Consider the following 25,759-nt stretch of genomic DNA (forward strand, 5'->3'; position numbering starts at 1 on the left):
AAAGAGATGACTCAGGGAAGCTAGGCTAGCTGGGAGATGCAGGGGGGAGCTTGGTTCTGCCTCGCCACAGCTCCCTGGGGCCATCCCTGGGGCCATGAGCTCTCCTCTCCCCAGTATCTTCCCCATCTGAAGAGATCCTGTCTTACCTACCTGTCACCTCCCCAACTGAAAGACTCCTCTACACTTCTTTGCAGCAAGAGAGGTACCTGCCCCACACGAGTCCAACTTGACCTTCAATTGCGTCTTCGCAGAGGTAGGAGAGGGACACTGCCCCCTTCTGGACTTGACACAAGTACCCCAGCCGCATGGCCTGAATCCTTGGGACCTAGCAGGCGGAACAGGGACCAAGCAGCTTCTGTTTTGTCAAACTCCTTTGGACAAATGTTCAACATTCAACAACAAGCTTTGTAAACCTAACGCTAAACAATTCCTGGCAAGCAAACTGGATTTTCTTTAAGAAATGAGGAAAAGTGCAAGTGATTGCAGTATTGTTGGGGAAAACAAAAATAAAAACCAACAAGTTACACCTGGCCACCTGTTACCTCAACCAATCACAGCTTCAGTTTCGCTTTGTCAAGTGTGGGAGTGGGTCAGACTTGGCCGGGGCTGGGGTGGCGGGGGAAGGAGCCAGGCAGAGATCCGGTAAGAAGGCCACTCCTGCCTCTCTGGTGTAAACAGTGATGATCGTTTGCCCTCAGTTATGACCAACCAGCTCACTGTGAGGAAGATGTTGCAGTGAGTACAACAAACTCGAGGTCAGAGCCCTGACGAGGGTCAGGAGCTGCAGGACAAGTCCCGGACAGAGAGGGAACACAGACCGAATTCCAACCTGGAGAAGCGGCTGCTGCTGGGGACCTCCCCAGGGTCAGGATGCAGGGTCTGACCCCCCGAGGACTTGCTCCCAGGCATACCAGACCTGCCCTGCAGCAGAGGGGAGAAGCATTTCCTCTTTCCTACTCCAGAGCCAGGCCCGCTGCTTGTCCCTCTCCGAGACGTGATCATCCTGTGCTGCTGGTGGGGTGTGTGAGAAAGAAGCAAGCGGGGCTGCCTTCCTGCTCTGCACAACCGAGCCCCCAAGGGAGGATCCTAAGCTTTCCATCTTGGGGCACTGTTGTTTAAAGCGGCTAATTAAGATGCCTGACCCATGAGGACCTGTGACCCACTCATTAATCTTTGCATCCTGAAGGCTGAGCAACTACTGGACTTAGCAATAAGGGAACATGTCTTAAAAACAAAGATCTATAAACAAGCACGGAGCCAAGAGAGGATATTCTGTTAGGAGACTTAAAAGCGGGATCTTCCAAAGTTTGAGAATAAAGAAGCTAAAGGACTTCGTTGCTCTCTTGTGGACACAGCCAGTACTGCGGATGGAAGAGAATCACACAGCCCTTGGCAAGAAATGAATAAAATGCGTACTGAAACTGATGGAAGATTGAGAGGAATTCATCTGACTTTCAGAAGCTGCAGATCTATCCTCTGGGATACAACTTTAGAAGTAAACACCTAAACCATGCCACACAGTCTCTTTCTTTTTCCCTTTTGGAAAAACCTAATGAGTTGCATCATCAAGCACAGAAAAGGATATTTCCAGGAGTGTTAGAGATTCTAAAAGAATAAAATATTTCCCACCAACTTTCAAATGCAATTAAACGCAGCCTGGAGTCCTCTGCAGGATGCGATGCGACGTCTCTGTCTCTGCCCTTCTGACCACACGGACCCTATTCACCTGTGAAAGACAGGCCGGGAGGAAGCTGGGTTCGCTCAGGGGAGCTGGATATTCAGAAACAACTTGATTCTTTGGCACATCCGAGTCAGAGAGAGGCTCTCTGGCTGATCAAAACCAGCAAATGCAAGTATTACATTTCCTTCTGAAGTGAAGCAAAATTCAGCTTCTGCCCCTTCTTGCCCCATTCCCATTTCCTACGTGTCCCCAAAATTGTTTTCAAGTAATCTGTATCATCCCTGATCTCACCGGAGAAGCTCGAACAGTGTGAAAGGAACCTGGAACTAGAATGTGGAGGAGACACTTCTCAGGGCCCTTTGATACTTACGCCAAGCGTGCCCTATCCTAGAAGACATGGAACAAGAACAGTCTGTCTCAGGGGTGTGGCTCCTCCAAGTGTGAGGCCGCCATGCCTCTCCCCAACCTGTTGTACTGCTTCTGACTTCAGAGAGAAGCCACATGTTTCAAAGTGGTTACTTTAGGTAGCCAGTTACAAGAAAAGAGGCAAACTTCTAGGTCAATAACGGGGACCATCAAGGCAAATTAAGGTGGAAAGGATTTAAAACATGAAACTCTTGTTACCTATTTCTGTAGTCCACTTTTTTGCATTCTGGAAACTGGTCTTTCAATTCCAAATAGCCGGGGAGGCCTTCAGATGTCTTGAATTCATTCCTTACCAAACATAACCAATTGTCCCAATTTTGCACTGTCTTACCAGTTAACATATTGTCACCAGGCAAAAAGGGTTAGGAATTTATTAACAGCTGCCTTCATAGACCCCCACTTTGTGTGGTTATTAGTCTCGAAAACCTGAGTATTAGTATTATTAACTTTAAGAAGAAGGGACATGGCATTTTGGGTCAGAAAGGAAAAATTTTTGACTAAGACCAAAATACTCAACTTAATAGCTTTCATTCACTTAAAGAAAAGAAAATGCAACCCAATTTCCTCATTTTAAAGAGTTCTATTTGTTTTCAGTTTTGGAGGAGATCCGAACAGGAGCAAGGGACCCGCACAACAACACACACACACGTCAGTTCTGACTGTGAAAGATTAGCCGATTGCTACAATGGTTTATCAAGAAGGTGCTCCTATCACATGGAGAACACACACTGCAACCCCCTTTTTATTACATCCTTCATATATCATGTATCAATCACACTCTAAAAATTAATGAGATGAGAACAAGTAGAAAAGAAGGTAACTGGAAGTCTCTGAGGGACAGGCGGATGAGAGAGGCAGATCAACAACCAATAAAGGACTTCTGATTAACCCAGAGAGCGATTTCAAATTCATCTGACTCAACTAGAATTATGGGTACAATCTTCCAGAATGTTTCTGGAAGAGAGAGGGCATGCAGGAGCAGGGCCAGCAACAGCAGTATTCGGGATCCCTTCATCAGAAAGGGGAGGCATTCAGGGAGACCCACCAGGAGATGTTCCAAAGAGGTGCTCAGTGACCTTTAATTTTAAAGGAACATCTCATTTCTGGTGAAAGAAAAAACAAGGAGTAAAGATAAAATCTTTCATCATTAGCGATGGAATAGGTCAAGAAATAAGATCGAAGCAAAAGCATAAAATATAATCTGAAAGTGACATGGGTAAACAGAACAGGAATAGGTCCAGAATTCGCATCTAAGGGCCTAGTTTGTAGAGCCAAACCAACGGGAATAAGGGTGACTTCCAACACTCAGGAGAATGAAATAATCAGAGGTAGGATTCAGACCAGGGAAAGAATGTTCCAGGATGCTGGCTTTTTGAAGGCACTCAAGAACAGAGTGAAAGACTGAGCTGCAGTGAGCTAACGGGGCGGGGGAGGGGGTCTGGGGGGGGGATCAGGGGGAAGTGTGGACTCACGTATCTGTCACAAGGAAATAAACACAACTCCAGGAACGTTGTGACAATACATGTATTATCGAGGAATACATAGAGCAACAAGGTAGTAGAAATCCACTTTATAAGTAGTTTCTTACAACAAATATAGCTTCTACTTAGGGAATAAGAAAGAGAAGTCTGTTTTCTGGATATGCCACTCTGCAAAATAGCTGTGACTTAAATCAAGAATTGGATTAAATGGTACATTATCTGGTCCTTTAAACAAATTTACTGAAGCTAAGGCTTCAAAGTTGGGACAACCAAGGAGTTTGCTTTTCCTTTGAATCTTGCAAAACCTATCCTCTAAGACAAAAAGATCTGATCATAGAGTCTATAAAAAGTCTAGAGAGTATAAAAGTATAGAACTATGAAAGTGGACATATTGATGGCAACTTGTATGGCTTCCATAGAAAGTGTGGAGAGGATCTCTGGTTTGCTTTGTCGAGGTAGCGTCCAGGGCTGGAAGGCCATCATTATTTAGTAAAAATGCTACAGATGACAGGAGCAGGGTAGTTCAGTTGTTCTTATTGCATAAAAACGCCACTGTCTCTCGTGGCTAATGACCTTTCATTCCTGAAAAGAAATGATCTCTTGGGAAATTTCCTATCTCGGTTTAGGCAAAGAGAAATTAAAACCCGGTATTTGTTGGCTCAATGTTATCGTCTGAAGAATTCCAAGCGAGCCGGTTTTTGTCGCGCTAGAATAGTTGATAAAATTCTTGAATGTAACTTATCCCCCTTTTCATTAAAATACTTCCCGTACCGTCTAGAACAGCACCAAAATGTTGGTCACGTGGATCGGCAACGTCATACAAGTTGTCTCTTCTAGACAGTAGCTCAAACAGAACGGTTTCCCCTAATTTCTGTTTTCTTCCTTCTTCTTCCTCTTCTTTTTACAATAAAACCCTACCTACCATTCTGTTTCACTGACTGAAATCTGCAAGATGGGGAAAATAAATACCATCGGCAATGGATTTCTATTTCTGCCTGATCTTCTCAAAATTTAAAACTTCCAGTGACATAAAAATAAAACACACATATCCATTCGACAAACAGAAGAACTGAAAACAATTTCAAGAACTAGAAAATTCAGTCGACGAGCGTTTCTTTAGCGTATTTTGGCTTCAGTTAGTATCCTAGGGACAATCAAATTATAGGGAGCCTCTAACCACAATGAAAAGGTACTTCCAAACAAAGGTAGTTTTTAAAAAGATGGTACAACCACGGTAATGTCATGCTCAGTCATCAATTTAGAACAATTCATGTAAATGGTAGACTGTGAAAGTATACATAACTGACTTGCAAAAGATTTCTTTGAACTTCCATAAAGTCTTATGTGGAGACTCCCGGCTTGCTAAAAAATAAGAATCAAATCACAAATATACACGGAAATGAAGCCACGTGCCTTTAAACTTTTCATCTTATTTTCTTCATTCAAATTAAAAAATCTAACTCAGTATGAGCCTACCTGACTCAATTTGAGAAAGCAGCAAGCAGCCTTTCGTTAAGGCTAAGGAAGAGTTCATATTTGAATGATAAATCTACGAGAAAAGCATAGAAAAAGAAAAAAAAAAAAAGCAATGTCAGCTCAAGAAAGTCCTTGGGGGATTTTCCTCGAGTAAGCCTTAACCCTACCAACGATACAAGCCTTTGAGGACAGTAAAATTAAGTAATGAGAAAAAGCCTCAATTGTATATCTATATAACGCTGAAATGTGGCCTTTGTTGTCTTTAAAAGACGAAGGACAGATAAGGGCTGAGAACTCAAACTCCTCCATGGTTCTTTTTTTCATAAACAGATAGCAAGCAGGCATGAAGTTCTGAAGTCACAGGGAGCTGTGCTCTCTGTCAGAGGGAACACACCACAGAATGCAACTTTCATCCTAGTGAAGGACCCCAATCAAATTTCCAACCCTGAGTTCGAGTCTTAAGCACATTAAACCTGAAGCACATATATGTTTAAGGCTTAATCCTGCAGTTCTTGTATTCAGAAGCATGAATGTTGCAAATATTCTTAATGCATTTCATTATTTATATGTGATATGACACTGATGAGGAGTCATTATGTTCTGAGCAGTGTTCCTGAAGACCACAAATCCCAAGTCAGGGAAGGTAATACTTATCTAGGGAAAAAAAAAATTAGAGGTTTCCAGATTGTTCCACAATACATTTCACTGTGAAATGTATTATGTGACAATGCTGATTTAAAAAAAAAAAAATCCTTTTTTTGCTTCTGTTAAGGGTGGTGGTGATTATTTGCTTAATACTGGTTTTCCTATGTAGTAGGCATTTTCTTATGGCTATATTCACTTGGATGAAAAAATCAAATATGACTACCTGAATTTTCCAGTGTATAATTATAGTACACTTCATAAAATGGTTGATTTAATGGTCTCAAGTCTGGAATTCAGAATTGCTGCCCAATATGGTAAATTTATGTAGAATAAAATAAGGTACTATAACCAATTAATTAAGTTGCAATTTACATCTTTAAAAAAACCATCTTAATATTATAGGCTTGGCCATTAAGTAATGATACGTCTACATGATGGTGTAGATCCACCCACAAACTTTTCATGGAATGGGAAGGAGATTGTGGAGTAAGAGGAGGCAGCCACTAAAGAAATAATGGTCACAAACAAATTAACTTTCCTTATCGGTTTGGGTACCCGGGTGTCCAAAAACTGTATACAAAGATTTAAAATAACATTCTTTAGAAATTACATCCACAAACAGGAAGAAAAGTAGGTCTTGGGCTACTTTTCTGCCTCATTCCAAAATTTTCCTATGCTCATCATAGAAGAGGAAAGGCAATAATCAAAAGGAAAAAGTGTGGAAATTTTAAACCAAAAAGCTAGTAGAGAACGTGATATTTACAAAACAGGGACTTGACCTCACTTGAGAGTTCCATTTTTTCCTACCACAGAGCTAATCAGCCAGAAAAGTGCTTGAAGCATATCTGCACATTTAATATCAAAAATTAAAAATAAATAAAAGCCAGGGTTCTGATTTAGGCAATGATCTAAGAGCCTGAGGAAAGAAAAATGAAGAAATATCCAGATTAAAACACAGAGGGAGAGAGAGAAAGAAAGCAGACCTAGCTTTGGAACTCAGTTCTCTGAGATGAAAAAAAAAAAACACCACAATTTTTAGCTATACTGAGTCTGGAGAAATCTGATCAGTTAAATACGAGCAATAGGTTAGCCCTTCTCTTCAGCCTTTCCTATATAAGCTCCTGATTGATCGTGCTCTTTCGAAGCTTCCCAAACCTGGAAAAGTAACCTGTCTTAAAGGTGTTAGAGACGCTGCTCTCACCACCTGTCAACACTGTGTCACATAATTACCTGCAGAGAACTGGGCAGCAAAATGTAGTTTTCTTTCCCTTGCTACAATTTAAACTGTGATAGAATAGCTCAAAGTTGTGGATATATCCATGGATGAAGAGACATTTGAAAACTCACAGTCAATTTGTTCTCATGCCAACTTCTCAGCTACTGTCAGCAACATCACGTTTGTGATTTTAGTGTACTATTTTATCTTGTCACAACAATTCTAGAAAAACACAGCAACCTCAAAACGAGCAGTGTATCATAAGACTTCCATTTGTCGTCGCCACAGGTGGAACACGGGCAAGCTCTGGGGACAGTGAGAAACAGCCATGACTAAGGACAAACCCCCCCCACCCCGCTTCCTCCTCCTGACAGTGAACAGCTTGACTCAGAGTTTTAAAACCCGCAAGCTTTAGGTGACTTCCCTGGGAAAGATCCAACTCCTTGCCAATCGTTCCATTCAACGCGGTGACCCCACCAAGTGAAACGCGGAGGACAGGAGCGTGTCAACAAGCCTAACACACTGACACTTGAGTGTGATGCAGAGATTTGAAAAACTAGCAAGGACTTACGCCAAGTTCTGAAAGCAAAACCTCACCGTGCAGTAACCTGGTGTCTGGAGACCCTCTCAGATACAGCTAGTCTCTGAAGCACCTTTGAGTTGTACGGATGTAAGAATAACTTTGAACTATAGAAGTTATATGCATCTTTAAGAATCACATTTTGATGATTATAAAAATTTTTTTTTCTATTTTACAACATAGGCCCAGCTACACTGAAAAAATTACACCGCTTATTGAAATACATTTCATTTTAGAAACAGACCACTAAAGAAGTCCATACAAAAACTCTAAAATAATTTCTGTAGTAAAATAAAGAGTGCGTTAGGAGAGCTACACAAAGAAGAAACTTCCCGTCTTTCTCTATAATGCTGGATATACTGGGAAACACTGCCGGCTCCATTCTGAAGCCAGCACCAAAAGCTGAAAAGAATTTGTTACGATACACAGTGATACAATTAATGCTCTGGATTAATCTCACAGCCTTCCCGATTAGTACAAAGGAAACCAGGCCTGTCCCCTCTTTGAGGAGAAGTCCGGGATATAAAAGCAAGCATACCTCATCAGCTGATATGAAATTATAAAATTCCACAAGTCTGAGTATTTGAAATTTATAAAAGTCACCAGAAAATGCAAGCAAATTGGGCTTTAGTTCGGTGGTTCCCCTGGTTTAGATGACAGTTCCCTCCATGAGCTCAAGATGGTCTTCGCGTTCATTCCCTTGGATGTGTTGATTCACCAAGACAATGACAAAGCTCTTGTGGAGGCTGAGGAGAGTCTGACAGCTACAGAAATGCTCACCAACTCCCTCTCTGCAAACTCACACGGGCACACAACTCGTGGAGAACACACTTAAGGAGATGGATGTTAATGATGCTGTGCTGAACTGTTCTTCTCGGCCAGGTGCCGCAGAAAGTTGTCCTCACCCGGGCCTCTATGATTTAAAGGCTCGCTCTTAAAGAGAGCTGGAGGTGGGGGGAGGTGAGGGACCGGAGGGATGGGGAGGTGGTGGGGGTGGTGAGGGTGTGGGTGGATGTGGAGGTGTGAGAAGGGGTGGGGGATGGGCCGGGGGGGAAGAGTGCTCACAGGATTCATACTGATCGGAGGGGTGGGGGTCGTGGGTGTGTTCACCACAGAAGGAACTGGGGTGGCCGGGGAAGTTGTGAGTGGGATCTGGACAGCAGGCGGCACATTCACGGGGCTGGTCACCCGAAAGCACTTCTCCTTGTGGGCCTTAAGCATGTTGGAGAAGCGGAACCGCTGGCCACACACGTCACACGGATAGGGCTTCTCGCCTGTGTGAGTTCTGCGGTGCCTCTTCATGTTGGGGCGGCTGGTGAAGCTTTTGCCACAGATTTCACAGATAAAGGGTTTCTCTCCTGAGATGAACACAGACACAAAAAAATGATTAACATACTAGGCGGTAATTACATGCTCACGCTATTCCTCATATTTAACCAGGAGATTAGCACTCCTCTCCCTTACAGCATGTCATATTCAAAGAGTCTCCCAAAGTTGGGAATTAACAAGTAAGAGCAGATAGGAGTAAAACTTACATACAACCTACCATCTGGGCATGATTAAAAAAAAAAAAAAAAAGGCATCTACAGTAGTGATCCTTCACATCCTACGTGAAGAACCGTTCTAGTCAGTTCCCTGTGCTCAAGGCGGCTAAGACCGCGGCCATATCTCTGCCTCTTAAGTTTAGGCAAAGTTCGTCTGTTAGCCATTTCTGAATTCCAGACAAAAGAAAGACTGCTAGAAATGTCCCGTAGAGCAAAGAAGCCTCTTGGTGTCTACCCGCACGTAATTAGCGTGTGGCATACTTTTTGGTGTTGGGACTTGGAAAATGCTGGATGGCTCACCGGCCGCCAGGACTCCCACGCTGCAGAGACTCCCAGTGGGAGAGCTGCGGGCATTTCTGCAGACAGTTTCTTCATTCTGTGGGAGTACCTGGCACATCTGAAGAGCACGTGGCGCTCCTAGTGCCAGCCTACTAGCTGCCCCCAAGAGATTCTGACAACCCAAACTGTCCCTACACCACTCCCAAATGTCCATGGGTGTGGGGAGGGTTGGGAGGGGACTCCTGGCCCTGGCTGAGAAGCATGGGGCCGATGAGTCAAAAAGGAAACCAAATTCCGTAATTCTAAAGGCACCGAGGGAGGAAATAAGGGCTTCATTTTTAGGGTTCCTAACTTTTCTTTGCACAACGACACGGTTCCATGCTGTCTGCTGCTTTTCTACCTGGGCCACGGCGGGAAACAAGATGGCTTTTGAACATGTATGTCCGTTCGCCACTTCATACGGAATGCCAGGGTGAGCACCTGTGTACACGTGTTTCTGTGGCCATATGCTTGTACTGATGAATTCCTTCGTCAGCTCTCAGGGTACAGCTCGTACCTTTACCGTAACTCCTGCTGCAAGGGGCTGTTCTCGCCTCAGGTACGGCTCCCTTTGGTTCTGACGGCATCCTTGCTCTACTCTGCAGAGATAACAGCTATGGTGTATGGAGGCTTCCTGTGTGCCTGGTACCGTTCTAACCGCTTTCCATCTATGAATTCTGGTGATCCTCACAGCGACAGCCCGTATGAGGCAGCTGTGATCATCTCTACATTACTGATGTGGGGAAATTAAGGAACTTGCCCACAGTTCTACAGCTAGAGGAGAGCCAGGAGTTCAAACTGCAGTCTGGTTCCCCCCAGAGCGTGCTTTGACACATAAAACACGGCACTGCACACCTTGATGCTTTGTGCATCCCCGCACAACGAGGGAAAATAACATCCCTCCTGTTCTCCACTCTGGACCCCTTCGTACACGAGCAGAGAACACCTCTTCACCCATATCATAGTCCTTATTTCTTCTGTCCTTGGAAACTGACAGCCCCCGTTGCCCTCCTTCTCTGAAAGCCAGAATTTTCCTCGCTTCCTCAAGAGACTAGACTGTGCAGTCAGGAGGGATCAGTCTTGTATTCAACTTTTTATTTTATTATTTTTTAAAGATTTTATTTATTTATTTGACAGAGAGAGACACAGCGACAGAGGGAACACAAGCAGGGGGAGTGGGAGAGGGAGAAGCAGGCTTCCCACGGAGCAGGGAACCCGACGCGGGGCTCGATCCCAGCACCCTGGGACCATGACCTGAGCCGAAGGCAGACGCTCAACGACTGAGCCACCCAGGGCCCCTGTATTCAACTTTTTAGATAACTTCAGAGCCCACCTTGTTTTCCATCTTTTTAATCCATTTCCTCCAATTACCTTAAAAACTTCAAATCTCAAGATGGCATACCCATCTGATGAACAGCGTCATTAAAAACAGTATAACGAAAGTATAGAAATCGAATTACTAACATGAAAATCCATAATCTATGAAGCTTCTAGTCTATTAAGTAAAATGAGCAAGTTATGAAAATGCACACATGGTATTATCCACTTTTAGTTAAAAACAGGTATAGAAAAAACATGAAAAGAACTACAACAAATGTCAGTGATTCTCTCTAGGTAATGGGATGATGAGTGATGTTTTATTTTTTATGCCTACATGCACTTTCTGTTTCTCTCAAATAAACACAATTTACTTGTATAATATAATATTTTAAAAGCACACCTGTTTGACAACCTCTCAAACCCCCCTGGGCTCTCCAGAGTTAGTATTCTTTACTCCCAACAGCTATATGGAAACAGAGCCAAAGGACTCACTCTCTGAATTATTAGTCTAATTGGAGCAAACACTCTCACTTGATTCACTAATCACTTCTTAGGCACACTAGACCCTACATCCACAAACAGGATTCATTGTAAGCTTACTGAAATATATGGACATTAACTTTCTGTTGTGTGTTCCGACCTGGATCAAATCCGGGATCTCTCTATCCATCGCCTGTTTGTAGTCTTGTAGGCTATAATGATTGGCCACAGAAAGGCCAAAAACTATTAGAACCCGCCTATCACAAATCCATGGGTTCAAATTAAAAATGGGTCCTTTTTGGGGCACCTGGGTGGCTCAGTCGTGAAGCGTCTGCCTTCGGCTCAGGTCATGATCCCAGGGTCCTGGGATCAAGCCCCGCATCGGGCTCCCTGCTCAGCGGGAAGCCTGCTTCTCCCTCTCCCACTCCCCCTGCTTGTGTTCCCTCTCTCGCTGTCTCTCTCTGTCAAGTAAATATTTATCCTTTTTATTGCTTAGTAATCTTTTATTCATTTCTTAAAGTCCTACCCAATTTTCCACATTTGTTGTTCCAGAAGTAAGCCTACAATCCCACTTACCTCTAACTCTCACTACTCATCAGGCCCCATCTCCTAATTGTACTAATAATGAGTGATGTTAAGGTCTCCGTGAGACCTCAAGATTGTAATGAGGCTGAAGTAAGGAAAAATAAAAACGTAACATTTGCAATCAACCACCTGCACAACGTCCCACTTTAAGGAAGCGCTGGTAACTGGGTGGCTGGAAGATACATTAAAGCTAAGTCCATCGAGGTACCTAGAAAAGTATCGATATCAACATCAACACACCTAAGGACATGACCTAGCTGCTACATATAAAGCTAAGCTGATTGTAAGAAGCAGTACTGTAATGAGTCTGAACAAAGAACATTACACATGAAGGCAGAGCGTTTACAGGAAGATAGAAAAGAACAAGAATTTGGCTGGCTACTTAGCTGTTTTTTGCACTGTTCAAAGGGACAAGCGATCTGGCTTCCAGTCTACTTAGTATGAATATCCTTGAGTAGCGATCAGAAATCTACATATCCATATATGCAGCTGAAATCTCTCTAAAGTCTTCAGCTTTAAACCCATTTTGCAAACTGCCTACTGGGTATTTCCACATGAACGTCCTGTAGAGGTCTCACAACTAACAAGTGCAACGTTAAATTCATTATCCTACTTAGCAAACCTGCTCCTCCCTCTACCATTCTCTGTCTTGACAAATGGCATTCAAGAGCCAAATCTGGGACTATCCTTTGGTTCTTCCCTCCTGCACCACTTTTATCCAATCAGTCCCCCTGTTCAGCTGACCCTATCTTGTGTATCACTTTCATTTCACCCACTGCCATCACCGCAGTCCATAATCATCACCCCATTCCCCTAGGTTACTGTGACATCCACCTGACTGGTGTTGCCTTCTCTTTTATTGCTCCCCACCTCCCCGCCCATTCTCTACCCCGTAGGCAGGGTGAACTTTCAGACTCGTGTCACAATCTGCTCAAAACCATTCAAGAAATTCCCACTGTCCTTAGAATAAAGTCCAAACTTTTTTCATGGCTTATGGGTTTTTTGGTGACCTGGCACCTGCTTACTGCTCTCTGGTATCATGTCTCATCAGACTTCCTGCCCAGCCGCCCCCATCCACCAAACTCCAGCCAACTTCATTTAGTTCCATGTACTTGCTCTGTGCTCTTCAGCGAACCTTGCGTGTCTACCCAGCCTGACTGTGAGCCCTGTGAACCTAGGGTTGTTTTAGTCCAGTTCACTACAATAGCCCAATTTAGTAGGTTCTTAGTTAATGTTTATAAATCAAAATTTGTTTATTCTAAGACATGCATTCCCTGGCATACTGACATCTCTGAGATGGACATATATCTTACACTTGATGGCATGCCATTTTTATTTGCAGCCTTTTCTCAGCAGTGTACAAATTAAGTTTGTCTTACAAGGGATGGCTTCTTGGATTTGAGGATGTATGGTACTCACCATTATGATCACTCAAGTATCTTCCTCTGCTGTAATGCCCTGTCCCTATCAATTTTCTGATGATAATTTAGCTTCTAACATACATTTTTACTTAGGCAAAGAACATGCTGACCAAAGAAATAAGAGTTCTGAACCATCTGCCACTCAGCTTTTTCACTGTAAATCAACAAACCAGCAATATGTCATTAAGACGATTTAACACAATCCCTCTGATCCTGATCTGCTTGAGTGCACTGCCTCATTCTGGATGCTGAGAACAGACTCTGGAATGGTGCTTTTTGCCCTCATGATGTCCTGTATATCCCTCCATTTTATGACTTGCTACATTAAATTATATCAGAATCATTAAAATATGTGGTTCTGGAGTCAGGCTGCCTTGGACAAGTTATTTGATCTCTGAGCCTGAGTTTCCTCGTTTGATAAATGAAGATCATAATAATACAATTATTATGCAATTGTGAGCAGTTGAAAATACAAGGAAAGCACTCAGAACAGTATCAGGCACATAGCAGACACTCAGTACATTGTAGTGCTTCTATGATTATGATTACTATTATTACCACCACCATCTCTGTCCCTGAAGTGTAAGCTCCTTGAGGACAAAAACCAGGTCTGAATTCATCCTTGTGTTGCCAGGCACTTAGCGCTGTACCTGGTACAAGGAGAATCAGCAATCATTCTATGTTGAACTCACCCCACATCCACACCGTCCTAGGAAACCCTGCCTCAGGGCTGGGCAGCCTCCCTGGACAGGGTCTGCCTCACTTCTCTTTAACTGCAAAGAAACAGCCCTATCAGTGGCAGTTTCTGCAATGGCCGTAATCCCCAACAAAACATACTCTAAATGTGGTTACTTCCAGCCTCAAAAGAGCTATCTCTTTTCTTCAATGCTAAGCCCGCTCCTTGTATTCTCCCAGGTGCTTCTGTCATCCTTATTTAACACCAAGGAACCAGAGACCCGCGGAGGCTGTAGAGAATGCAGAGCCAGGCGTGTCCAACCCCACCAGCCGGCCACTTTCCCAATTTGAGTATTACGAGCAATATTTTTTTTTTTAAGATTTTATTTATTTATTTATTTATTTATTAAGATTTTATTTATTTGTCAGAGTGAGAGCGAGAGAGCGAGCACAAGTAGGGCAAGCAGCAGGCAGAGGGAGAAGCAGGCTCCCCGCTGAGCAAGGAGCCCGATGCAGGACTCGATCCCAGGATCCTGGCATCACGACCTGAGCCGAAGGCAGACGCTTAACCGACTGAGCCACCCAGGCGTCCCAAGATTTTATTTATTTATTTGAGAGAGAGAGAATGAGAGAGAGAGAGCACATGAGAGGGGGGAGGGTCAGAGGATGAAGCAGACTCCCCGCCAAGCAGGGAGCCCGATGCGGGACTCGATCCAGGGACTCCAGGATCATGACCTGAGCCGAAGGCAGTTGCTCAACCAACTGAGCCACCCAGGCACCCTATTACAAGCAATATTAAAAGGCAGATGACAAACCAGGGGAAAGTACTTTAATATTGGCGTGAAACGAGGTCCAGGGTATGTAAATATATATAAAGAAGTATTAGAAACAATAAAAAAAAGTCAAACACTGCAATGGCAAGATGAATACAAAAAAGACACAAGCAATTCAGGAAGGAAAATATACTGACACTCAATAAGCGCATGAAAAAATGTCCAATCTCACTTAGCAATGAATTAAATGCAAATTAATACAATAAGAAACCATTTTCCACCTATCAAATCAGCAAGGGTTTTATTTAGCATTGGAAAGGGTTGGGAAGATGGGTATTTTCATGCACAGCTAGTAAGAGTGTATGTGGATGGCTATTTTGCAATACATACCACCAAATCTTAAAAATGTGCACATCTCTTTGCCCTAATAATCCCATTTCCAGGAATTTATCCTAAGTGAATAATCATGGATGTGTTAACCACAAAGCTGTTTATCACAGTATTATTTATAACAGTAGAAAAATTGGAAACAGAAATCATCTAAGTCCAGTAGGGAAATGGCTATATAAAATGGAAACAACATCCTTTACTTTATAGGACTATTGTAGAAGTTACACTGATTATATGAGGTAATGTAGGTAAAGCACTTAAGATAGTGCCCGGCATATATGTGCATAATAAATGATGGGTATTATTACAGCAAATTTACCAGAAGGAATATTATACAACCATTAAAATGATATTGCTGTTACCACTTTGGAAAACAGTATGGAGGTTCCTCAAAAAGTTGAAAATAGAGCTACCATATGATCCAGCAATTGCACTACTGGGTATTTACCCCAAAGATACAAATGTAGGGATCCGAAGGGGTACGTGCACCCCGATGTTTATAGCAGCAATGTCCACAATAGCCAAACTGTGGAAAGAGCCAAGATGTCCATCGACAGATGAATGGATAAAGAAGATGTGGTGTGTGTACACACACACACACACACACACACACACACACACACACACACACTGGAATATTATGCAGCCATCAAAAGGAATGAGATCTTGCCATTTGCAACAACGTGGATGGAACTGGAGGGTGTTATGCTGAGCGAAATAAGTCAATCAGAGAAAGACATGTATCATATGACCTCACTGATATGAGGAATTCTTAATCTCAGGAAACAAACTGAGGGTTGCTGGAGTGGGGGGGGTGGGAGGGATGGGGTGGCTGGGTGATAGACACTGGGGAGGGTATGTGCTATGGTGAGCGCTGTGAATTGTGCAAGACTGTTGAATCACAGATCTGTACCTCTGAAACCAATAATGCAATATATGTTAAAAAAAAAAAAAAGAAGATAGCAGGAGGGGAAGAACGAAGGGGGGGAAATCGGAGGGGGAGACGAACCATGAGAGACGATGGACTCTGAAAAACAAACTGAGGGTTCTAGAGGGGAGGGAGGTGGGAGGATGGGTTAGCCTGGTGATGGGTATTAAAGAGGGCACGTTATGCATGGAGCACTGGGTGTTATGCACAAACAATGAATCACGGAACACTACATCTAAAACTAATGATGTAATGTATGGTGATTAACATAACAATAAAAAAATTTTAAAAATGATATTGCTGTTAATGACATAATACAGTCAAAAGGAAGAGCCAGTTATAATAAAGACCCAATTTTTGTTTTACGTCTATATACATGAATACATAAACACTTATGTATAGTATCTATCTATATGTGTATTAAGAAACTAAAGAATTTTTTAAAAATGTATGCCAAAATATTGACAGTAAGGTTTCAGTGATGATCAGTTTTGTTATTAACTTTCACATTTTCTCATATTCTTTTTAGTAAGTATGTACTACTCTTTTAATGAGAAGGCTATTGGGTGGCTATATTTCTTTGGAAGAAATAGGGAATGTTGAGCTTGCCTATTTGGCCAAAGAAGAATATTTAACATAAAATTTTATTCAACAAACATGACAGTCACAAAATATATACTCTGGTTTCATATTATGGACATTTCAGGTCTACAGGAAGAAGGACAAAGGGGAAGGCAGGAGGAGGTGAGAAGAGGGAACCGGGAGAAAGGCCCAGGAGAGGCGCAGGGAAGAGGAGGGCAGGGCAGTGCAGAGGTGTTAGGGGCTCCCGATTCCTTCCAGTAAATGATGCGGCCGCAGCCAACATCTCTGGGGCCACCATGTCCCAAGCATCGTGTGTGAGAGTGACACAACTTCTGCCTTCAAAAAAGCTTATTTTCTATCTAGTTCCTCAGCTTCCTGCTTTACAACAAAAAACTGAATCCTAAAAGCGACTTGGAACTAAGAGCCTGTCCAAAAGCCACCAAATTAGAAGAGGAGAATTTGTTAATTACTCTGCTATATCCTGCCGTCCATCCACTTAGGCTTCAAAGTTCTCATTACCCTTTAAGGGGCAATTTATCTAAGTAAACTCTTCTCCTGACTCTTCATCTAGACTAATCCTTAAAATCGGAGGGTGCTCCGCTCTGAATGGGGAGGAAGCCCACTGGGCAGGCATTTTTCTCTGGACTTCAACAGAAAATTGGGAACTAAAGCGATCCAGCCATGGCAGAGTTTCTTCACCTCTGGCTGAACAAAAAAGAGCAAGGGGCTACGCAAGATCATCTCTTGTGGTTCTTTCTAGCTCTGCTACTCTATGGACAAACAGAATGTAGAATCCTATGATTAGATTTTATGCTGAAATCCGAAAAATGGGTCGTACTGTTCAATTTGTACAAAGACTAGCTGACCCCGGAATACCAAGTTAAGGCTGAGATACAATGATGCAGTGTTCACAGGGGGAGCTAGCTACTTCAGCCAGTTCCCTGCAAGCTGGGTAGTCAAATGCTTACAAGATTCACATCCATGCTAGGAAGCAAAAACCTCTACAAACACAAAATGGTTAAAATACGATTTAACTTCATCTGATGGGAGTTGTTCCTGAAAAGTGGTAATTTGGGGGAAATCCAATCCGATCAAACTTTAAGCACACTGAGAGGGTATTCTATTTAAAGCAGTCAGTGTCCTTCAGTTTTGAAAGGTCCAGAAGCCTTTCCCTTAAAAAACATCACACATATTGTGCACAGTGCACATACACAAATCAAGCCGCATACAATTTTAGGAGATCCTGTGCCCTGAGCAAAGAATCCAGCATCTTGAAGGGACCCACAGTTAAAAGGCACTCACAAATAATCCTTTTTTTAAATGAACAGAGTGATGAAAGCCCAATTTTTCAGGCTAATAAATCCATATTTTTATATGCCAGGTGAAATAATTCAAGTAGAATTTGCCCTTGGAATGCAAAGTCATGCTTTCGGTTTTTACATAAACAGACTCACAGGTGATCATCGACAAGTGCTTGAGACATATCTGTACTTTTCCCAAGAAATTCTTACCAGTGTGTGTTTTCATGTGTTCGTCGAAGTACTGCTTCATGTTGAAGTCCTTGCCACACCACTGGCACATGAACTGTTTGTGCCCAATGTGGATGCTCATGTGGGAGCGCAGCTGGTACTTGTACTGAAACCTTTCGTCACAGTTCTGCATTGGACACAGTGGAGATTTTTGAATGCCAAGCATAGGAGCTGTACTTGAGCCCACCCTACAAAGTCTCTGAGATTAGGTTCCTTTTTCACGCTTAAAATAGGACCTGCTGTGTCAACTGTTTGGCTCTGCTATATTTCTACGGCTCAGTTATTCATAAAAGGGGAATTTTCTCAAATAATTAGCACTGAAGTTACCCCCAACTTCTCTGGATTACTGAGGGAAGACAAATAACTCATCGTGTGTTACTCCCGGGCTTAACCTAGTCTGAAAGGGTTAAGATGACCTTTCTCTGTCTGGCCGTGAGCTGACACAGGGCACTCGCTCAGAGCGGGTATCTGGAGGGCCTCTCGCCTGTACTGCGCACGCCTCTCCCTCACTGCTCACCACGAATACAAAAGCTCGTCCCTAGGCCTGGGCCTGGGCGGCAGCACGCTCCTTACCTCGCATCTGAAGGGCTTCTCTCCAGAATGCTGCAAGGAGTGCACCTTGAGGGACATGCTGCGTTTGAACGACTTTCCACAGGTTTCGCATGTAAATGGCATGTCTTTCGTGTGTGCTGCAACACAGAATGCACTATACTCAAAATAAGCCCACCGAAAAGCTCCAGCCGGGAAAGACTCAGGTCCTTCACTGGGACTGCAAGGAACTCATGCCATCTGGACTTTCTACACTTTAATTTGTGAGGTCTTAATAGCAACGTTCTGAAGAGAAACAAATCACAAGGTTGGAAAGGAACCTGTCCCGGGCCAGTCGGTGATGCTTGCTGGGGACATGCTGCAGTTAGTTTCGACAAGTCAGAATGGATTAAAGGAAGGCCGTTCCTCGGATCCTGCCCCATCTGAAGTGTAAAACACACCAAAAAACAAGGACAAATTATAGGCATGAGAGAAAAAGCAGAAGAAACTTACCAACCATGTGTTTCCGCACATGAGCCATGGTATAGAATTTCTTCTCACAAATTTCACAGGAAAACTTCTTTTCTGCATATCCATGGACGATCTTGATGTGTTCATGAAGGGACCAGAGTTTCTTGAACGATTTGTTACAGGAAACACACTGAGCAGGATAAATAGAAATAATCTTTATTTACAGGGGCTTGCAGAAAGCCGGAGCTGCCTACTGGCTGATGAAACGGGCATGCTAGAGATTCATGGCACAAGGCCAGAATCCAAACAAACAAATGCCAGTCCTCCGAGGAGTCCAGATGCCAACACCAACATCTGTATGTTCTATTTTTCAAGATGCATCTTTTAGAGATGCTTTGGGAGTACGAAAACAATGGCAAAAAGTAAGACAAAGAGAAATGGAAAGTTCCGCTAATTGAAAAGACTTGACTGCTTTTAATCAGTATAGTACCAATGGAGAAGAACCAAGTTTTTAAAAATAAATGGATTACCAAGAGCAGCTGCCTCCTACACATAGGTCACTAAGCAGTTAACAGGTATTTACCAGGGAATACAAACTAATTTTAAATGAGCATAAATAAAAATGAGATAAAACACATATTAACAGTTATAGATCTGTGGAAGTATAACAATGTTTTGTACCTTAAAGAAGGCATCTGAAGCTTTCATTAACACAAATTATTGAGATTTTATTATATTTTCCCATATCTAATTTACTCTATGGGACATGTCCCTTCTAAGCCACCAGTATCATCTTCCCTTTCCCTGGTAGCCAGCCCCAGATCTCTGGTACACACGTCTACAGGAAACACACGCAACAGTGCCTAGTTTCTTGTATTATGAATCAGTAATAGTCTGGAATATCAGGCCTAAAGTGTATCAGAATAAAGTGCTTCTGGTTAAAGCAAAACAATACTAGAAAGTTCTGGGTAACCACCGACTCGGAGACATTTAAGGGAACAAGTTAGCTATTCACTGGAAATAAAAATCTCTGAACATTAGTCACTTCAGGAAACAAGGACTCTGAGAGGAGTGAAAAAAATAAATAAGCCTCTGGTTGGACCCGCTCGAGAGAAGGACAGACCTACCCCTACAAGCCACTGTGCAGGGCAGGGTTTCAATTTTTACTCGTTACTAGGCCGCCAGGATCATGAGGATTTATATGTATGAACAAAGCAGTATTCTTCAGGAATGTAAAGAGAGCTCTTTCAGCAGAATCCACAAAACCTGAATGCAAGTTGAAGTGCCTTATGGTGAGCAACAGTGAGGAAAGTCACAGAATGAGGATGTATTAAATGTTTTCTTTCTGTAACTTAATAAAGCAAATTTAAGTAAAAAAAAACCAAACAAACAAAAAACCCACAACTTTATGGACATCAATAGATATACCTTTCAGCAATGAGTCATCAGAGAACCCAAGTCTGACCCCTAGGGTGCAGCACTGCATCACACTCCCCTCGGCCTGAACTGTCACAACCAACTCATAACCAAGCAAGGCCAGTGGTAGTTACCGGAGGGTCTGGGCGCCACGACTCAGCCTTCTTTTATTACCAAGCGTGTAAGAGACCAAGTCACAACTGATGAACCAAAAAGCAATGAATTTTTGGCAAACATAGTTTATATTTAAAAAATCTCTTTAAAGTAAAGCAATGATCTCAGTTGTTGATTAAAAGCGAGAGGTGAAGTGAAAAAGAAGGAGCACTCCAGATCAAGCGCACTCCAAGAAACAAACCAAAACAAAACAGTTGCATTTTTCAAAAGAAGTTTGACTTAAATATGGCACAACACATTTGTATTTTACATATCTGATGGAGACAGTAATAGACTTACCTTTTATGAATATTCATTAATATGCACTCACAGGTACAAACCAATACAGCTCAACATAATATAATTCACTTGACATAATATAATTAGCACACCTCTTAACCTGTCACAATATAGTCCTTTCAAGACATCAGCCTGGTTTGAAAACCACATTCTGTTACCTTAATAATGTAGCATTACGTAACCCTACCACCAGGTGGGCAACATTTTCAACCAGCTCAGCCTCTGTTTAAAGTTTGCATATTCCCATGGGCTCAGCCTCTTGATAAATTTAATGTTGTCATCTCTCCACTGGTAAAAGCAAACTCACTCCTGGAGATCTTCCATTTTCACCGGTCTGAGTCATTATGGTTTTTGTCCCCATCAGCTGCACTAGAATCTGGCATCCTTCCAAACCTAGAAGGGGACCTCTCTCTATTCCTGACCTTCACTCAGTATCTCCCACCTTGACAGAGAAGATGCCAGAATGAATTATATATTACACGTCTCACAACAGTGAATCTCAGTGCAAAGTCGGTGTTGACTTTACCTCCTGGGCAATCAGTCACCTACAACAGATTACCCCTTCCAGTGTACCTGCGTTCCCACTAGTCCAGCGTCAGGTAAGTGTAATGCTTTTGAAAGAAAAGGTTAAGCCCGGGTTTTGAAAAGACCAAAGCAGGAGCTTTTAAAAAGATACATCGGTGAAAACTGTCCCTTCAGCCTCTACTGTATTTATTCTCTTGGGCAGATACCAGGTGAGTCTGAACAGCCAGGTGCTATCCTGGAAAGTGTGCCCTCTCGGTGGTGAAACCTACCTGAATATTTTTTTCACAGTCTGTTTGCTGGTGAAGGGACAGCTCACTTTCCAGGACAAACTTCTTGCCACACTTATCACAAATCTGCATGCGCCTGTGAGTAACGTTCATGTGCTTCTCCAGGTACCAGCGAGTATTAAACACCCTGGGGCACTTCTCACAGGTCAGAGTCTCTTTCTCTTCACACTTAGCTTTCTGGACCGGTGCTTTGGGCTCCTTGGCAACCCGCTTCTTACGCTTAGGCGGCTCTACGCTCTTCCTACGCCCTCTTGTCGTCCTGGGAGTTGGGGAAGTGGTGGCCGTGGCCACGGAGCCGGCTCTCCTGGTTCTCCTGTGTGTGACGCTGGCCTTCTCCACTGTCTTCTCCTTCTTCTTCTGCCTTCTGTTCTCTCCATAGTCATTGCTGTCATCGGTGGCCTCTTCCTCACTCTCCTCCTCCTCCTCCTCCTCGCTGCTTGTCTTAAGAACAGGAGTCTCTTTGGACTGAGAAGAGACACCCTTTTCCCCTTTAGATACATTTAACGTTTGGTTATTAAGGTTTACCTCCACTATGATCTGCTCCCTTTTGTAAGAAACCTCCTCCTCCTCCTCCTCCTCCGTGTCATCAGAATTCTCCCGGTCTTCCTTAACAGCATGCACGTCAGACACTGCCCTTGGCTCCCTGAAATACGGCTGTTCCTCGGCTTCGTGGAGATGGGGCTTGCTCATCTTGGGGTCCACTAACACAGAATAAGGACTTCCCGATTCCCTTTTGTACACTTTGGTGGACAGGTCAAGTTCTTGGTTGGCACCATGATAAAAGGCAGATGGCACTGGAGCCCGACGGCTATCTTCTTGGGCCATCCCTGCTGCATGCACAGCGCAGCTTTCCACCCGCTCCTGGCGAGAGCTGGCTGCGTGGCTCATGGGGGAGCGGACCGATGCAGAACGCAGATCAGACTGTAGAGAAATAGCTTTAAAACAGGGTAATTATTAAGACTCAAATCTTTTTCCATCCACAAAGAATCACTCAAAAAAAAAAAAAAAAAAAAAAAGGTATTCCTGGAACCTGTGTGCAATTCTTCCAGTGTGGCAGCACCGAAGCGTAAGTCAGAAGGTTTGGTATTATGGCAAGAGCAGAGCGCTAGTGACTTTTCTTCTGAAGGGAGCTGCAATTGACTTGGAGCATCTTATCTACAAAGAAAAGCAAAGAGGAAAAAAAGGTCAGATACCATGATTTCCTTCTCGCAGCATGCACATACATCATACAACACAGCTGAAAATGATTCAACTCTTTACAGAGGCAATTCTTTATGCTGCTTAAATGGTTCGGTGTGGGCCATTATTTTACTGGGCTACTGGTTTACTAAACTCAACACAATTTTGTTAGAATGTACATTCTGAGATAGCAGCAGGAGTCTACCTGTCCAGTGCCCTGAGGATCCTTACAGCTTAGCACAGTGCCAAGCACTTAGGTGTTCAGTACGTATCTGATGACAAAATGAATATGTACTATTGCATGGCATTCATTGTGCTAGATGCTACAGGACACGCTGATATGACAGAATATATGGTCTCTGTCCACAGGGAGTTTATAGTCTTGTCATATAAACAGGTGTCCTAGGTGAAACACACAAGAGCTTTCTGCTGGCTGGCTTTGTTTTCAACATCAGTCACTACCATCCACCACAGTTAGGGCTCAAAGAACAAAGCTGGCTGTGAGCTAGGCACTGTGGACCAGGGAAATAAAACAGCTAGTTGACGTAAGAAGAGACAGAAGAGACAGAAAATGTCCGTGGCCTTAAATAATGTATAATCTCGGTAGGGATATTATTATAGATATTACTGGTTTCAGATTCATCAGAGTAATTTCAAAGTTGCTAAGTATTTTTAAGTTTGTTCCATGCATAGCTCACTAAATCCACTCGAGAGCCGGGGAATTTTTCATGTGTCAGTTGCACAGAAGTCTAATAAATTCTAAGAAACAGTAACCATCAGGTTGATATGGTTCCAAGAAAAATGAAACCATCCATTAAAAAAAAAAAAAGAGAGAGAAGGGCGCCTAAATTGCTTTGTGACACAGCTCACATTGCTGTTTAACCACCCACCTCATCCCTGAGTCATACGACTGTCACTGCAAGCACATACCCCGTCTAGCTGACGGAAGGAAACTAGCATTCGCTGAGGGCCTGCCATGTGCACCAGCAGGCAAAGGTGCTTCTCCTTATTCCTATTTAACAGCCACCACAAGACTCTGGGGGTGGTTTTTAAACTCATTTTTGATTCTTTTATCGAAGTGATCACTAAAAAAGAAAAGCACACATCGTTTGTCCAAGTCACATACACGGCAAGGTTTCTAACAAAAAGAGTAGCCCTCTGCCGACTCCATCCTATCTGATCCCGTAGCCTGGAAACGAAAATGTTCAACTACATTAGCTCCTCCTCCCCAGCATTTCCTTCCATATTTTTCTTTTTAAAGATTTTTATTTATTTATTTGACAGAGAGAGAGAAAGAGAGCACAAGCAGGGGGAGTGGCAGGCAGAGGGAGAGGGAGAAGCAGGCTCCCCGCTGAGCAGGGAGCCCGATGCGGGGCTCGATCCCAGGACCCTGGGATCATGACCTGAGCCGAAGGCAGACGCTTAACCGACTGAGCCACCCAGGCGCCCCTCCTTCCATATTTCTAAACATGATTATATTTCTATTTCTTGATTTTTTCATTTTAAGATGTTACTACTTGTCTCCCACTATAGTTTTTCTTACCTTATTGCTCACAATCCTCCCTCCAGCCTCCCGACACAGTTCTATCATAGCTTTTTCTTAAATCAATATTTATTCTTACATTATGATGACTCTACTATGTGGTCCACAACTACTCTGTCATTCCTCTGTTCCTATCTTCTGTTTTCTTTGTCCTTATGGATTTGTTCTTTTAAAAAAAGTGATTTTGGGATGCCTGTGTGGCTCAGTCGGTTGAGTGTCCAATTCTTGATTTTGGCTCGGGTCATGAGATCGAGCCCTGTGTCGGGCTCCGTGCTTTGCGTGGAGCCTGCTTGGGATTCTCTCTCTCTCTCCCGCTCCTGCCCTTCCCCCCACTGCCCCCCCCCCCACTTACAAAAAATAAATAAAAAATTTAAAAAAAATTTAAAAATAGGGACGCCTGGGTGGCTCAGTAGGTTAAGCGTCTGCCTTCGGCTCAGGTCATGATCCCGGGGTCCTGGGATCGAGCCCTGCGTCAGGCTCCCTGCTCAGCAGGGAGTCTGCTTCTCCCTCTGCCTGCCACTCCCCCTGCTTGTGCTCTCTCTGACAAATAAACAAAATCTTTTAAAAAAATTAAAAACTAAAAAATTAAAAAGTGATTTTACTTTCATTTCAGTGGAATTTCAGAAAGCCCTGGTGATAAATGCTGCCATGTTTTACTTGACATCTGTAAATGTATTTGTACTTGTTTGTATTTATAAATGAGGAAATTATGCCTCTAAGAGGCTAAATAATTTGTCTAAGATTACATATCTCTTAAATGACAGAAGCAGTGCTTGACCAGGCCTGCCTGACTCCACGGCTCATGGTCTATTTCTATTCTGGTAAATGACACTCCAAAATAACTTAAACTTGGTTGTCCCTATAACCACATATTTTGCACATATCAAAATTTCACACCTCATATTTTAAGTAGGACGATCTCAGTGGCTTTTAATTCTACTTAGCCTTATTTTGCATGTGCCAAAACTTCTGACCCATGGAAACTAATCTAAACTACTACAAATACCATTAAACTTACTCACATAATTATCTCAAATTAAGCAAGGGAGGAGAGATAGTAAAATTCAATTAACCAGCAACAGCTAGGAATTAAACAAAAAGCAGGAAGACAGAGAAAAATAATTGAGGGGAAATCCTCTGTGGTCATAATGAATGTGTTCTTCCCAAAGACCTCTGGGCTCTCAGCCTTCTGGGCTCGTGGCCGGACTGCAGGTCCTGACCCTGACCCCGCCCCCTCCCCTGCCGTGGGGTGGGGCCATGTGACTACTGCGGGAAGGTAGCGCCTCCTGAGTAGAAGTGGCATGCAG

The 25,759-nt window shown here is 43.1% G+C and overlaps 1 protein-coding gene across 3 annotated transcripts in view; it reads right to left on the minus strand.

The window, feature by feature from the left end:
* Positions 1-3,618: 3,618 nt before the first annotated feature.
* Positions 3,619-25,759, minus strand: part of ZNF652 (zinc finger protein 652) — a 58,028-nt gene continuing 35,887 nt past the window's right edge. Inside the window, exons 2-7 of one of the 3 annotated variants that reach the window (XM_032428534.1) lie at positions 21,713-22,885; positions 19,092-19,239; positions 18,624-18,739; positions 18,033-18,177; positions 8,571-8,863; positions 3,619-8,418 (exon numbers count right to left, since the gene is read on the minus strand). In XM_032428534.1, coding sequence (XP_032284425.1) covers positions 8,407-8,418; positions 8,571-8,863; positions 18,033-18,177; positions 18,624-18,739; positions 19,092-19,239; positions 21,713-22,618 — 1,620 coding nt within the window. In that variant the 5' untranslated portion in view covers positions 22,619-22,885 and the 3' untranslated portion in view covers positions 3,619-8,406. Of the gene's footprint in view, positions 8,864-18,032; positions 18,178-18,623; positions 18,740-19,091; positions 19,240-21,712; positions 22,886-25,759 lie in introns of all 3 variants that reach the window. The other 2 variants (XM_032428533.1, XM_032428532.1) reach the window with 2 other exon arrangements.

This window comes from Phoca vitulina, unplaced genomic scaffold (assembly GCF_004348235.1).
Source record: "Phoca vitulina isolate PV1807 unplaced genomic scaffold, GSC_HSeal_1.0 scaffold40, whole genome shotgun sequence".
In the NCBI taxonomy this organism is placed as follows: Eukaryota; Metazoa; Chordata; class Mammalia; order Carnivora; family Phocidae; genus Phoca; species Phoca vitulina.